Source organism: Oncorhynchus nerka, linkage group LG3 (assembly GCF_034236695.1).
Source record: "Oncorhynchus nerka isolate Pitt River linkage group LG3, Oner_Uvic_2.0, whole genome shotgun sequence".
Lineage (NCBI taxonomy): Eukaryota > Metazoa > Chordata > Actinopteri > Salmoniformes > Salmonidae > Oncorhynchus > Oncorhynchus nerka.
Window position 1 is genome coordinate 42,483,770 of NC_088398.1, and position 16,799 is coordinate 42,500,568.

The 16,799-nt window shown below is 43.6% G+C and overlaps 1 protein-coding gene across 1 annotated transcript in view; it reads right to left on the bottom strand.

Moving 5' to 3' along the window:
- Window positions 1-16,799, bottom strand: part of LOC115108212 (kalirin-like) — a 257,001-nt gene that overhangs the window by 137,216 nt on the left and 102,986 nt on the right. The window contains 2 exon segments of the mRNA XM_029632309.2: window positions 8,468-8,582; window positions 13,847-13,921. Of these exon segments, the coding sequence (XP_029488169.2) occupies window positions 8,468-8,582; window positions 13,847-13,921 (190 nt within the window).

Genomic DNA, 16,799 nt, shown 5'->3' on the forward strand with positions numbered 1-16,799 from the left:
AGATGAATTTCTCCTTTGTATTGAGTAGATGAGGTGTTATGTGAAAACACTACTTTAATTTCCAGGTACTGTAGGCTGAAATGTCAATGGATATGTAGCCCGTGACCTTTGGCTTTGCCACACTGATTGTCAATGAACAGCAGCATTTATCGACTTGGAATGTGTCCTAAATGGAACCCTACTCCCTTTATAGAGCACAATGGGCCCAGGTCAAACGTAGTGCACTATATGGAAAATAGGGTCCCATTTGGGACATAGAGACGTCGACTTGCTCGTTCACTTTCAAATTAAGGGAACATGTTGAAGTGGCTATGACATCATTGTCCCAGTGTGTGGTTTCCCTCACCCATGCAAGCTCAGCTAATTCCAATGAGCTCAATACAAACGGAGACTGTTGCTGAAATATCACAGTAGCTATCACTGCAAACACATATCCAAGAATTACAAATAGAGAGAATTAACATTTTCTGGACGCAGAGAGGGAATTCCAATAAATGGCTGGGTAGAGGTTGGGGAGTGGGGGATAGGTTGGGTGGATGGTGGTACTGGTGGGATGGATTAATAGCATTGACAGAAATGGGAAAGGAAGCAACAGGCACTGACTGGGATGCTGTGATCTGGAGCTACAGTATCAAATCACATTTTATTTGTCAGATGCGTCAATTACAACAGGTGTAGACCTTACTGTGAAATGCTTACCTACAAGCCCTTCATTTTATTTTATTTAACATTTATTTAACTAGGCAAGTCAGTTAAGAACAAGGCTGACCACAGCGCAGGCTGACCACACCGCCCGAGCGTTGCAAAATAAATGTAGAAATCTATATTATTCAATTATTGCACCCACACTGCACCCACAACGAGCGTCTGCGTTGCCAAGTGCTAAAATAGAAGTCAGTTCTATTTGTGACGCAGATCGCACTGCAAGTCCTGCCTCTCCCGTCTCCCCATTGGTTTATAGAAGCAGGTACCCACGTGCCATCTCCTCATTGGTTATACTCACATGGGTGACTGAAAGACGAACGAGATTGGTGGCGGTGATGCACCTAATTTATGAAAGTTCCCCTCGCAATATGAAGTCCAGAGAAAAAAAAGCCTAGAAGGAGGAGAGATGACTAGAAACAATTCGGTTGACCGTTTTATGTGTGGATTAATTGTCAGAGTAGAGGACCTTGTGCATTTCAGGTAAAATAACAACTCGATGTTTATATCCCAGGATAAATTAGTTAGCAACAGCAAGCTAGCTAAATAGGACAAATTAGCTAGCAAGTGCAAGCTAGCTAGCTAGCTAAATAGGACAAATTATCTAGCAAGTGCAAGCTAGCTAGATAAATTGCCATAAATGTTTAATGCATTTTGACCTGTCCCCATATTAATGTAATTGGTTCAGAGTTTGTTTTGATATTTTAACCCCCGTGTCAAGATCGCGTTTGGTGTGGGGGGATAAAATACATTTATGCACGATGGCGCACGCGCACAGCGCACGCCCCCCCCGGCCAAACCCTCCCATAATCCGGACAACGCTGGGCCAATTGTGGGTCCTATGGGACCCCCAATCACTCCGGTTGTGATACAGCCCGGGATCAAACTCGGGTCTGTAGTGACACCTCTAGCACTGCGATGCAGTGCATTAGGCCGCCTCGCCACTTGGGATGCCTTAACTAACAATGCAGTTCAATAAATATAGTTCATAAAATATTTACTAAATAAACTAAAGTAAAAAATTAAATAAAAAGTAATGCAATAAAATAACAATAACGATGCTATGTACAGGGGGTACCGGTACCGAGTCAGTTTGCAGGTTAGTCGAGGTAACTTGTACACCTAGGTAGGGCTAAAGTGACTATACATAGATAATACACAGCGAGTAACAGCAGTGTAAAAACAAAGAGGGAGGTGGCTATTTTATTAATTGTTGAGCAGTCTTATGGCTTGGGGGTAGAAGCTGTTAAGGAGCCTTTAGGTACCGCTTGCCATGCGGTAGCAGAGAGAACAGTCTATGAGTTGGGTGACAGGAGTCTTTGAGAATTTTTGGGGCCTTCCTCAGACACCGCTCAGTGGGTCTAGTGTTTCCCGGGATGATGGTGCTGATGTGAGCCATGTCCAGCCTTTCAAAGCACTTCATGGCTACCGACGAGAGTGCTACGGGGCAGCAGTCATTTAGGCAGGTTACCTTCGCTTTCTTGGTCACAGGGACTGTGGTGGTTTGCTTGAAACATGGAGATATTAACACAGTTCTTAATACAATTCCTGACGGTCACAGTCACACAACTCATTATGAAACCATTTTCAGCGTCTTTAAAGAAAGCACACACCGAGAAAAAGGTGGACACCGAAACGCCTGCGTGAATTTATTCAGCCTCTCCGGTGAAAAGAGAGACCGAGAAAGATGTGAAGCTACTTGAGAGAGAAACAGAAAACCACAAAAGAGTCTGGAGAGAGGCTCTCATTGCTCAACGGTTGACAGCGCGGCTCTAGAAGTACGCCATGTGGCCACGCCCCGCTTCCTTCTCTCTGCTCTGTAATTACCTTATCCTTTTCCATTCGCGACATGTGTTGGTAATGGTGGTGGGTCAGTTGGAGGGGAGTTAGGGGGACTCTCCCTGGCTCTCAGGCCGGGCTGACTGTTTAAACTCTCATTAAGCAGGTCACACAGAGAGGCTTTGAAGCTGACTTCATAGGTCCACTGCCAGGCCTGATCAATGGCTGAACGCACTCAGTGCAGCCCTGTCACTCTGCCTGGCTGACAGCTCCCGAAACACACACACACACACACACACACACAAACCCATGTGCGCACACACACCATACACACTTGCGCACACACGTATGCATACACACGAACAGGCACACATGCACAGGCACACACACATGCGCACAAACATTTTCCACTGCAGTTAACAGCGTGGTCACGAGGATCAGCCCGGGGAAATATAAGTGTTTAGATAACGCAAGAAAAACACACACACACACACACACACACACACACACACACACACACGATGCCACGAACTGAATGTGTACATTTTCAGCATATTTGAAACCATGGCCCAGGCTCTGACAGATATAAGACCAAGCTAGTGAAACACATCGGTGCCTTCGGAAAGTATTCAGACGCCTTGACTTGGTCCACATTTTGTTACGTTACAGCCTTATTCTAAAATGGATTAAATAGATGTTTTCCCTCATCAATCTACACACAATACCCCATAATGACAAAGTGAAAACAGGTTTTTAGACATTTTTGTAAATGTATAAAAAAAAATGAAAAACAGAAACACCTTATTTACGTAAGTATTCAGACCCTTTGATTTCAGACTCGACATTGAGCTCCTGTGGATTCTGCTTCCATTGCTCATCCTTGATTTGGCCCATCTATATAAGGTCCCACAGTTAACAGTGCATGTCAGAGGAAAAACCAAGCCACGAGGTCGAAGGAAATATCCGTAGAGCTCCGAGACAGGATTGTGTCGACATCTCTGCAGCACTCCACCAAGCAGGCCTTTTATGTAGAGTGGACAGACGGAAGCTGCTCCTCAGTAAAAGGCACATGACAGCCCGCTTGGAGTTTGCCAAAAGGCACCTAAAGGACTCTCAGACCATGAGAAACAAGATTCTCTGGTCTGATGGAACCAAGACCGAACTCTTTGGCCTGAATGCCCAGCGTCACGTCCCTACGGTGAAGCATGGTGGTGGCAGCATCATGCTGTGGGGATGTTTTTCAGCGGCAGGGACTGGGAGACAGCTCTTAAGGTTCCTTTGAGAACGAACTTGCCAGATAAAGAATGGTGTGTCATCAGACGTGGCATCCACATAATTTCTAAAAGGTTTGTGAAATGTGTGGAAGCCTGTAGATGTGCCCCTTTCATACAGCAAATTGGCAAATGTTAAATAGATTTTTCAGGGTACCATTTCTAATGTTGATTTATGAGTTAAATGAACACTAAAAACAGTTCATTTAAGACTAATTTGGTGTAAAACAACCCCAGTGTTGGTGTTAACAACCAGAGTTGAACCAAAACCCCGTCCGTCATATAATATTTCCCAGCAGGCTCTGTTGCGGGTAGATTTTATTTATTGTTTATTTCAATATCTATCTTTCTGCCTGTACATTAACTTATTCATTCATCTTATGCTACTCAAATATTAATAACATACATTTTTCTAAAGTACACTGAACAAAAATATAAACGCAACATGTAAAGTGTTGGTCCCATGTTTCATGAGCTGAAATAAAAGATGCCAGAAATTGTCCATTCGCAACAAAAAGTTTTTCTTATTTACATCGCTGTTAATGAGTAGAGTGCCTCATGTTGGCGGTGGGCTTTTGGTATCGGCAGGCATAAGCTACTGACAACGAACACAATTGCATTTTATCGATGGCAATTGAATGCACAGAAATACCGTGACGAGATCCTGAGGCCCATCTGAAGCTGGAGACTTATATCTCCCTCACTAACTTTAAACATCAGCTATCCGAGCAGCTTACCGATTGCTGCCGCTGTACATAGCCCATCTGTAAATAGCCTATCCAATCTACCTACCTCATCCCCGTATTGTTTTTATTTTACTTTTCTGCTCTTTTGCACACCAGTATCTCTACTTGCACATCATCATCTACTCATCTATCACTCCACTGTTAATTTGCTAAATTGTAATTGTAATCAAAGAACCATCCCATTGAAGGTTCTTCAGAGAACCTAAAATGGTTCCCCTATGGCATCGCTCTGAAAAACATTATTTGGTTCCAACTGGGGCCTTTATTCTTTTAAGTGTAGGGAATAGGGTGCCATTTGAGATGCAAGCCTAGTGTGCATCGAAGAGAGAAATCCGATCTGCAATGTACAGATAGGTTTAACGTACTAAGGCAGGTAAGGAAACAGAGCAGCTGTTCTAGCAAACTGTCATAAATCATTCCTGCGGCTTTTCTTCAGGGAGTCTCTCTAATGGCCCTCCTGGAAAAACTAAAAAGGCTTGGTGAGAGGGAGAGAGGGAGCCCCCGAAAAATCCTGGGCTCACTGTTTACATTAGCCCACTGTAGCCTCAAGGATGGGCTCACAGCCAGATGCTTTCATGAGACTTCACTCCACACTAGTCCATACACCAAATGGGTGAGTCCTAAACAGCACCCTATTCAACATATAGTGCACTACATTTGACCACAGCCCTATGGGCCCTAGTCAAAAGTACGGCAGTGGTTCCCAACTCTAGTCCTCGATTACCCCCAACAGTACACATTTTTATTGTAGCTTCAAACTGTCAACTAATTATCAGGCCCTCAATGAGTTGAATCAGGTGTTTTATGTCTGGGGCTACAACAAAAACTGTGCTGTTGGAGGTCTTCGAGGACTGGAGTTGGGAACCACTGATATAGGGAATAGAGTGCCATTTGGGATGCATCATTTGTATACATACGCTACATTAGCCAAACACAGCCTGAGCAGAGGTGGAAGGGAGTGAAAAAAAGACTGAGAGTAACAGCTCTACTATGGATGGATTAGTTAATAGTGCAACTGGGTTTGGCCAAGATGTTGGCTTTCTGAAAGATTATAGATACAATTTACATACATCCTTCTGTGGGAGCATTTTCACATTTGTCCTACTAGAATTACAATCACAAAAGGAACACTTGGCTCGACACACAAAATCTAAGAATATTCAATCAAATAATGTCTACATTTCATGATATACAGTGCATTTGAAAGGCGTTTAGACCCCTTGACTTTTTCAACATTTTGTTACGTTACATCCTTTTTCTAAAATATATGTATTTTTTAATTCCCCTCATCAATCTACACACAATACCCCATAATGACAAAGCAAAAACAGGTTTTTAGACATTTTTGCAAACACCTTATTTACATAAGTATTCAGACCCTTTGCTATGAGATTCAAAGTTGAGCTCAGGTGCATCCTGTTTCCATTGATCGTCCTTGAGATGTTTCTACAACTTGATTGGAGTCCACCTAGGGTCAATTAAATTGATTGGTCATGATTCGGAAAGGCACACACTTGTCTATATAAGGTCCCACAAGACGGAGCTGCTCTTCCTCCCGGGGAAGGACTGCCCGTTCCATGATCTCGCCATCACGGTTGACAACTCCATTGTGTCCTCCTCCCAGAGCGCTAAGAACCTTGGCGTGATCCTGGACAACACCCTGTCGTTCTCAACTAACATCAAGGCGGTGGCCCGTTCCTGTAGGTTCATGCTCTACAACATCCGCAGAGTACGACCCTGCCTCACACAGGAAGCGGCGCAGGTCCTAATCCAGGCACTTGTCATCTCCCGTCTGGATTACTGCAACTCGCTGTTGGCTGGGCTCCCTGCCTGTGCCATTAAACCCCTACAACTCATCCAGAACGCCGCAGCCCGTCTGGTGTTCAACCTTCCCAAGTTCTCTCACGTCACCCCGCTCCTCCGCTCTCTCCACTGGCTTCCAGTTGAAGCTTGCATCCGCTACAAGACCATGGTGCTTGCCTACGGAGCTGTGAGGGGAACGGCACCTCAGTACCTCCAGGCTCTGATCAGGCCCTACACCCAAACAAGGGCACTGCGTTCATCCACCTCTGGCCTGCTCGCCTCCCTACCACTGAGGAAGTACAGTTCCCGCTCAGCCCAGTCAAAACTGTTCGCTGCTCTGGCCCCCAATGGTGGAACAAACTCCCTCACGACGCCAGGACAGCGGAGTCAATCACCACCTTCCGGAGACACCTGAAACCCCACCTCTTTAAGGAATACCTATGATAGGATAAAGTAATCCTTCTCACCCCCCCCCCCCCCCTTAAAAAATTTAGATGCACTATTGTAAAGTGGCTGTTCCACTGGATGTCATAAGGTGAATGCACCAATTTGTAAGTCACTCTGGATAAGAGCATCTGCTAAATGACTTAAATGTAAATGTAAATGTTGACAGTGCATGTCAGAGCAAAAACCAAGCCACGAGATCAAAGGAATTGTCTTTAGAGCTCTGAGACAGGATTCTGTCGAGTCACAGATCTGGGGAAGGGTGTAAAAAAAATGTCTGCATCACTGAAGGTCCCCAAGAACACAGTGGCCTCCATCATTCTTAAATTGAATACATTTGGAACCACCAAGATTCGTCCTAGAGCTGGCCACCTGGAAAAACTGAGCAAATCGGGGAGAATGGCCTTGGTCAGAAAGGTGACCAAGAACCCGATGGTCACTCTGACAGAGCTCCAGAGTTTCTCTGTGGAGATGGGAGAACCTTCTTGAAGAACAACCGTCTCTGTAGCACTCCACCAATCAGGCCTTTATGGTAAAGTGGCCAGACGGAAGCGACTACTCAGTAAAAAAGGCACATGAGTTTACCAAAAGGCACCTAAATGACTCAGACCATGAGAAACAAGATTGAACTTTTTGGCCTGAATGCCAAGCGCCACATCTGGAGGAAACATGGCACCATCACTACGGTGAAGCACGGTGGTGGCAGCATAATGATGTGGGGATGTGTTTCAGCGGCAGGGACTGGAAGACTAGTCAGGAATGAGGGAAAGATGAACGGCGCAAAGTGCAGAGAGATCCTTGATGAAAACCTGCTACAAAGCACTCAGGACCTCAGACTGGGGTGAAGGTTCACCTTCCAACAGGACAATGACCATAAGCACATAGCCAAAAAAAAACGCAGGAGTGGGTTCGGGACAAGTCTCTGAATGTCCTTGAGTGGCCCAGCCAGAGCCGGATCTGAATACTTATGTAAATGTGAAATGTCGTTTATTTTTATTTTTTTATACATTTGCAAAAATGTCTAAAACCTAAAACGAGACAAATGACAATTGTTTATCCATTTTAGAATAAGGCTGTAACATAACAAAATGTGGAAAAAAGTCAAGGGATCGGAATACTTTCCGAACGCACCGTACACCACGACATGGATGACCATCTCCTTACGACAACAAAACAGAATGAACCATGCTGAAGTACGCTCTAATGTGTATGCCGTGTGTCAGCATACATGTCGACGGCATGTTTCTCCTGCTAGCCACATACATTAAGTCATGTTTACATTAGTATGATTATGAAATGAGTCCAGGGACCGTATGTGTCAAGCGTCTCAGAGTAGGAGTGCTGATCTAGGATCAGGTCCCATCTGTCCATGTAATCTTGCAGGTTGACGTTTATTGTCATGAGTCTTGTCCTGGAGGCAAAACTACGTGATTCCCCTTTAGATATGCCAGCTGCAAAGTCAAAATGGGCTATATTGTAAGAATGTGCCTTTTTGGTTTTAATTTAAAGTTAGGGTTAGCAGTGTGGTTACGGTTAGGGTTAAGGTTAGGGTTAGGTTTAAAATCAGATTTGATGACTTTGTGGCTGTGCCAGCTAGTGACCATTCTGCAGAGGTGACTCCAGAACAAGATAGAAACATGCTAAACTGCTTCAATCTTATTCAATGTGATCTAAAAAGCAAAAAAACGGATCATAAATCAGATACCTCTCCACTGTTCTTACCTGGGCACAGTGGAGAGGTACGTCACCAGCTGTCGCAGCTCCTCGTGTTTTATTCTATCATGGTTGCTTCTGGCAGGGAAGGTCAGTATGGGGCCACCTCTCTTATCACGACCTCCTGTAGGAACACAGACAGTGGAAATCTCCTTATTTTTGAGAGCAGTATGTCAGAAATAGATAGAGCTTTAAGTGCACATCAGGGTTCCGCTCCAAATGGCACCCTATTCCCTATAGAGTGCACTACTTTGACCAGGGCCCATATGGTACTAAAGCTTCACGCTACGATTCTCAGTATTCTCTCAAAGTGCCCGTGTACATCAATTACGGTAAGACATGGTATACAACGTAATGGGAGTAGAAAGGGTCTATCTTCATGTCTCTCATTTACTAGGTCTTTATCCCAAATGGCACACTATTTCTTGTACTACTTTTGACCAGAGCCCATGGTCAAAAGTAGTGCACTGTAATAGGGAATATGGTGTCATTTGGGACGCATCCCATGTGTAGAGGGATGCATGACCTGTTTGAGGGGGAAGTACATTTGTTTATCCCTGGTGCTCATGGGACTTGGCAACAGCAAGGGAGACAGAGAGGCAAGGCAGCAACAACGCCCCAGAGGAAGGGCATGGAGGGCCTTGTCCAGGTGGGATTTTGTTGGTGACAGATCTTTGTTGACATTTTTGGGGAGAACCAACCCCCTCGGATGGCGGAACTCCCCCGTGCCTCCCCCTCCCCTCTCTGACAAATGTCCACCAGTCTTTCATCCTCAAGGCCCTCCCCCTCAGCGTGTGTGTGTGTGTGTGTGTGTGTGTGTGTGTGTGTGTGTGTGTGTGTGTGTGTGTGTGTGTGTGTGTGTGTGTGTGTGTGTGTGTGTGTGTGTGTGTGTGTGTGTGCGTGTGTGTCTGCACCACACACTGGGCCTCGTCACAGAGATAAGGCCAACTTTATTCTACTGCTGCTGGGGGAACCTCTATATATTTACGGGAGAAAAAAATGAGTGTTACTGCCATAACCCTGGTTATATGAGAATATATGAGTGAGATGTCTCACTTATGGAATTCTCTCTAGCGAACCAAACACACAAGATCTGTTGGAGACAGACAGGTCGAGTGGCGAACAAGGTGAGTCCCTTCCCTCCTTATAAGGTGCCACTCGCAAATCCTCTGGTCATTCTCAAGCATGGTTCTCTTCCTTGGGCTCGTGCGAGCAGTGAGACATTTCACCCATATATTCTCATAGAACCGGGGTTACGCAAGTAACCCTAGGTTCTATTTCGAATACTAATTTCAATGTCTCACTTATGGGATATGGCCAACTCCCGTATCGCAGACATGCTCTCCAACGCCAGGGTAGTCCCAACAGCATCACCCCTCAGAGGCTCTGAGGAAGGTGCAGTGACAACCAGTCATTAAGACCTCATTAATGTATGAGGGGTGGCCCAACACGCCGCATAGAACATCTCTTGCAAAGAGATGGCTTTGAACAGTGCCCAAGAGGTAGCCATACCTCTGGTGGAATCAGCCCTCAGACCCTACGGGGGGCGGTAAAACCCTTGCTATTATAAGCCAATATACTGTAATAGCCTATCCAATGGGATAGCCGTTGACGAAAGAGGAGCCCACACTTGCAGGGGGGCGCCCAAGGCACGAAGAGTTATTTCGCCATGCTTTCGTTCTATCCAAGTAGATGTGCAAAGGATGCACTGGAGATAAACGGTGGAGACGCTCTCCTTTTGAAGAAGTGAGGGTCGGAGGGTGAAAAGCCATGAACTCTTGTAATTGCTGCTGACCTGAGGCATAAAGGTGGGGCTGGGTAACAACGTTACCTTCGGTAACCCCAGGGCAAACTGTGGGCACGAATGGTGGACTGACGGTGCGTGCAGCTCACTCACTCGCTTTGCGGATGTAAGGGCAAACAGTAAAGGAGAGATATTTCATCTGCTCGCTTTCCGGCAGAAGTGAAACTGCCTCCAGAGCAATAGACAGGTCCCAAGATGAGGCTAAAGGCTTGGAAACTGAGCGTACGTAACAATGCTCCCTTCATAAGACAAGATAACAGAGGATGTATCCTTACTGTGTTATTGTTGAAGCCCATATGACAGGCCGACAATGCTTCTAAATAGACCTTAACAGTGGAGAACGACCTTCCCTCTGTCCAAAATGTCCTGTAATATGCATAAAATCTGGCCTACAGAGCATTGGTGAGAAAATATCTGTTTTTGGTCACACCACTTCTCAAAAACACACCACTTGTTTCCATAAGGTGAGCGTGTAGAAGGGGCTCTTGCTGGGTTTTCTCAATGATTTCGAGTGACAAGCCTGTTGAATAATAATGACGACATCAAAACTATGAACTACCACATTTGGAATGATGTAATAACCAAAAAAGTGTTAAACAAATCAAAATATATTTTAGATTCTTCAAAGTAGCCACCCTTTGCCTTGATGACAGCTTTGCACACTCTTGGCATTCTCTCAACCAGCTTCACCTGGAATGCTTTTCCAACAGTCTTGAAGGAGTTCCCACATATGCTGAGCACTTGTTGGCTGCTTTTCCTTCACTCTCAGGTACAACTCATCCCAAACCATCTCAATTGGTTTGAGGTCGGGTGATTGTGGAAGTCAGGTCATCTGATGCAGCACTCCATCCCTCTCCTTCTTGTTCAAATGCCCCTTACACAGCCTGGAGGTGTGTTTTGGGTAGTTGTCCTTTTGAAAAACAATTGATAGTCCCACTAAGCACAAACCAGATGGGATGGCGTATCGCTACAGAATGCTGTGGTAGCCATGCTGGTTAAGTGTGCCTTGAATTCTAAATAAATCACTGACAGTGTCACCAGCAAAGCACCCCCACACCATCACACCTCCTCCATGCTTCACGGTAAGAACCACATATGCAGAGATTATCCGTTCACCTTCTCATCAAACCAAAGGACAGATTTCCAACAGTCTAATGTCCATTGCTCGTGTTTCTTGGGCCAAGCAAGTCTCTTCTTCTTATTGGTATCCTTTAGTAGTGGTTAATTTGCAGCAATTTGACCATGAAGGCCTGATTCACGCAGTCTCCTCTGAACGGTTGATGTTGAGATGTGTCCGTTACTTGAACTCTGTGAAGCATTTATTTGGGCTGCAATCTGAGGTGCAGTTGACTATAATGAACTTATCCTCTGCAGAAGAGGTAACTCTGGGTCTTCCTTTCCTGTGGCTGTCCTCCTGAAAGCCAGTTTCATCATAGCACTTGATTGTTTTTGCGACTGCACTTGAAGAAACTTTCAAAGTTCTTGAAATTTTCCGGATTGACTGACCTTCAAGTAACGATGGACTGTCGTTTCTCTTTGCTTACTTGAGCTGTTCTTGACATAATATGGACTTGGTATATTACCAAATAGGGCTATCTTCTGTATTCCACCCCTAACTTGTCACAACTGATTGGCTCAAACGCAATAGGAAGGAAATAAATTCCACAAATTAACTTTTGACAAGGCACACCTGTTATTTTAAATGCATTTCAGGTGACGACCTCATGAAGCTGGTTGAGAAAATGCCAAGAGTGTGCAAAGCTGTCATCAAGGCAAAGGGTGGCTACTTTGAAGAATCTCAAATATAAAACATATTTTGATTTGTTTATCACTTTTTTGGTTACTACATGATTCCATATGTGTTATTTCATAGTTTTGATGTCTTCACTATTATTCTACAATGTAGAAAATAGTCAAAATAAAGAAAAACCCTTGAATGAGTAGGTGTGTCCAAACTTTTGACTGGTTCTGTATCTGTATCGGTTCCTAGTCCAACGCTCTAACCACTAGGCTACCTGCCTCCCCAATATCTGTATCTCCTCTTTACAGCTCAAAGAATGCCTTGGGTTAACAACAGCCTTAGATTATTAGACTAAATGAGATTCTCTCTATTCCACATGGCGTTGAACTTGTTTTTAGAACAGAGTTCTAGTCAGCTCCCGTCCCCAGTCAGCTTTCTTCACCAGCATTTGACCTGTTTACCCTAGTCATTCAGAGATGTGTCAGAAATGATGAAACAAAAGGCAAAAAAAATATGTTTTAGTCACACTGGCTGGCTGCAATGAACTTAGAGGGATTCTGGCCAGCAGCATTGTATTAATGAGCATTGAGGTCATGGAAATGTTTATCTCCACTGTCCAAACCTGGGTTTAAACACTATTTGAAATCATTTCAAATGTTGTGTTTGATTGAGCTTGCCTACCACAATAGAGCCAATAGAACACCTACAGAATTGCAAACCCCACCCATCTGGCCCTGCAGCCATGCTAAAGCAAACGCTAAAAGTATTTGAAAGATTTTGAATAGTATTTGAACCCAGGTCTGCACACTGTACTGTTGAACTCTGTAACGAGAATGTCCTGTACAGTAGAAATGACCAGGGTGACATCATCATCTAAGCTACAGTAAGGTCTAGGGGAGGGGAATGTGATGTGTCCTTGTACTGACATCCAGTATGTCCCAAATGGAACCCATATACATACATAGTGCACTACTTTGGACCAGAGCCCATAGGGGTCCCCAGCCTTACATCAACAGTACTGGAAAGCAAACCTGTCAGCCCATGTAGAGGTTGTGATTCAATGTAAGGTACTCTGCTACAACAGGATATCATGGGGTGGCAGGTAGCCTAGTGGTTAGAGCGTTGCGCCAGTAACTGAAAGGTTGCTAGATCCAATCCCAGAGCTGGAAAGGTGTTCCGCAAGGCAGTTAACCCCCAACAACCCCCCTGCACATCTTTGATTCAGAGTGGTTGGGGTTAAAGGTGGAAAGAAACATTTTGTTTGATTGCATTCAGTTGTGTGCAACTGACCCTCTCCCCTCCGCAGGATGAGTGATCTCTCATTTCAGTCTCTGAACAGCCACTATGATCCGTAAGGAAGTATTAGCGAAGTTATGACCTGTCTGAACTAATGGCCAATCACATGTCCTGATGTACCCTGTGCTGTTGCTTCATGTTAATTAATTGGATCAAATAGACAAAAGGATTCCCTAGTAACTAAACAGAAGCAAAACAACCGAAACGGGGAGGGACCTACCTGAACTTGTTCAATGAGAAAGAAACTATCTTTCCCGCACGTGAAAGTTGTTGTTGTTGTGCCGATGGTTAAACGTCTACATGCTTGTCATGTGCTACTAAATCATACTTGTCATGTGCTACTAAATCATACTTGTCATGGGAATTTCCTCAGCATTGGTCTGCCATGAACACTGCCGGGCCAGAAAATAAAACATCTTCATGATTTCCCATAGTGGATTCGTCAAACTGAAGCGTCACTGTTGCAACCCAAACAGTACCCAGTAGTGCACTACTTTGGAACAGGGCCGACAGGGCTAGGGAATAGGCGACGCAGGCACACACTCACCTGACACAAAGGCCACTTTCTCTTTCAGCACAGGCAGGACATCAGACGCCTTAATCCCATCGTTTCTGAAGGACCCTGGAGAGGAGGAAGAGAGTCAGATCAGGACAAGATTCAGCCAATCAGGACAAGATTCAGCTAATCAGCTTTCATCTCTGTAATCTCACTAAGTGATGTACATTCCTGAAATAAAAGGAACACATAACTACAGTCTGATGATGATGATGATAGATAACACAAAGACAAGCTCGCACTTCTCCTGAATGGTTTTCCCAGACCCTGAGAACTTTTTCTTCACAAAGTTTTCTAAGCCAATGACATGTCATTAGAACAGGGATTAAATGACGATAAAAAAAAAAAAAGAGAACAAACATAATGGTATGTTCCAGTACTCTATGCTATATATATTTTTTTAGGCCTAGCTGATTCTTTTTCATCATCTGTAATCACATACCTGTAATATCGTCGTTAAAGTCCTGCATGGTATATGAGCATCGAAAATAGGTTCATTTGCATTCAAGAGAATGTTTCCCGAATCACAGAGCACCATTTAGGACTATTACAAAGCTATTACCGTAGGTTTCTACCGCTCTTTCCCTCTCATTGACTTCACACTGCATACAGACTTGGTATTCACAACCGTGCCTGGCCACTTTCCTCTCTTGATCGCACAAAAACACAGGGGGAGAGGCGAGGCAAGGACATTGATCACAACGCAACAGCAGCACAACGAGCTGGAGGATGAAGACCATTCTCCATAACTACACCACAGCGTGATATGGGAAAACAACTGAACACCCCCCCCACCCCACAAGGTGTTTGAGTCTTATTCAAGTGCGTAACGCTAGTCTTTTGGACATCAACATTCTAATAAATACTTTTGATATACGCTACCGCAAAAAAAAAAAAACTAATTTGGTTGTGTTTATGAATGTCTTAGGTGACAGAATACGAAATAACAATTTATTTCAAAGAACACAATAGTATTTTCAATAGTTTATGTTACAGTATGTGCACAAATGAAAAACCACTAAAAACACCACAAATCAAGTGTTAAAATTCGTTAACCCTTAACCCATGAACCCTTATGCTTGAAATCACTAAAATACTACTTGACGTAATTGTTTCACTATGATCCTTCATCTCCTTTCCCAAGTATGGGTCTCAAACTTCTAAAACAGTTTGTCCTAGAAACAAAGCGTTCTCCACACGAATGGTGCCACCATGCTGATCGCATAGATATAATTATAATTTCCCGAGGATTTTCAGAGGCTGAGCAACACTGATCTGAAGTCAACTTTTAAGTCAATTTGACCTTCACCGTTGACCTTTGCGCTAGAGACAGATGGTATTCTGTTAGTAAAGCGCTATCCATGATGAGCAAAAGCATCTAAGTATATTTTCCCTTAGAGGCCAAGGGACAGTGATCTGGTCGGGCTAAAAATGAGCAAAACATTTCATAAAATGTCATAAAATGTCATTTTAGGTGACCAAAAATATTTGGACAAATTCACTATGTGTTTTAAAGTAGTCAAAAGCTTAATATTTGGTCCCATATTCCTAGCACAAAATGATGTTGGATGCATTTGCTGCTTGTTTTGGTTGTGTTTCAGATTATTTTGGACGCTACCATAATTACGGATAGGGAATAATGGACTGAGAAAGTTAAAGATGAACAAATATCACACCCCCCAAAAATGCTAACCTCCCCCCGTTAATATAATGCTGAGAGGTTAGCATGTCTTGGAGTATGATATTTCTGCGTCTGTAACTTTCTCACTCATCATTATTCACGATTCATTCAGGACTATCCGTAATCATGGAGGCATCCACATTAACGTAGAAGTGTTTAGTAACATATCATATGCTTATTTACAATAAAAGTGACTCCAAAATGACACAATACATGATACACCATTCATTTATATTGGGCACAAAATCATCTGAAACACAACCAAAAACAAAACAGCAAATGAATCCAACATCATTTTGATGACTATGACGGTGGCACGTTGGCCAGGTCGCAATTGTAAATGAGAACTTGTTCTCAACTTGCTTACCTGGTTAAATAAAGGTGAAATAAAATAAATAAATAAAAACGTTGAAAGTCACTAAGCTCTTCAGTCAGGGCCATTCTACTGCCAATGTTTGTCTATGGAGATTGCATGGCTGTGTGCTCGATTTTATACACCTGTCAGCAATAGGTGTGGCTGAAGTAGCCGAATCCACTAATTTGAAGGGGTTTCCAAATACTTATGTATATATAGTGTATCATGACTATCAGTCATGACCAGGGTTGGAAATTGCGGGTAGATTATTATTTATTTTTTCAAATGCGGGTAGATTTTGTCATTGGGGGATAAGAATGTATATTTCACTAGCCACGTGAGCGGGGTGGTCACGCAGAGCATTTGGGAACATAAACAAAAAAATCAATCCAAAGCCCACATGTAGAAGTTGGTCAAATTGAAAGAAAGGCTACTATAAAGTGTAAATTTGTCCTCGTGTTTCTTGTTACATCGTTTTGTTCACATGCTACAGTAGGTTGTTTTCAATGTTCATTTGAGTTCGATGAAACTGTCTTGATTTTTTTTTCATCACAAACAAGCCAGTGCCCAAGTTACCACGGTAACGCTCGGTCCCTTAAAGGGCAGACAGAAAATTTGTCTGACCTAATGATTGTGCTTGATAGAGCTTGGATCACTCCCAGACACTTTTATTCACTAAATTTTAATCATTGCTCTCCTAGATGTATTTGTGTGCTTCTACATTTCTACTTAGGAGCACATCATGTAATCATTGTACAAAATGGCAGCGTAGAGCCATGGCATATTTCGAGTTTAAATAGATTATTACTGTGCTTTGAGTGTTGTGCATGGAATCAAAGTAATTCTGTCCAGAAGTTAGATTTTAAAATAGAGCTCAAGGGGCCATTTTTAAGAGTTGACTAAGTGAT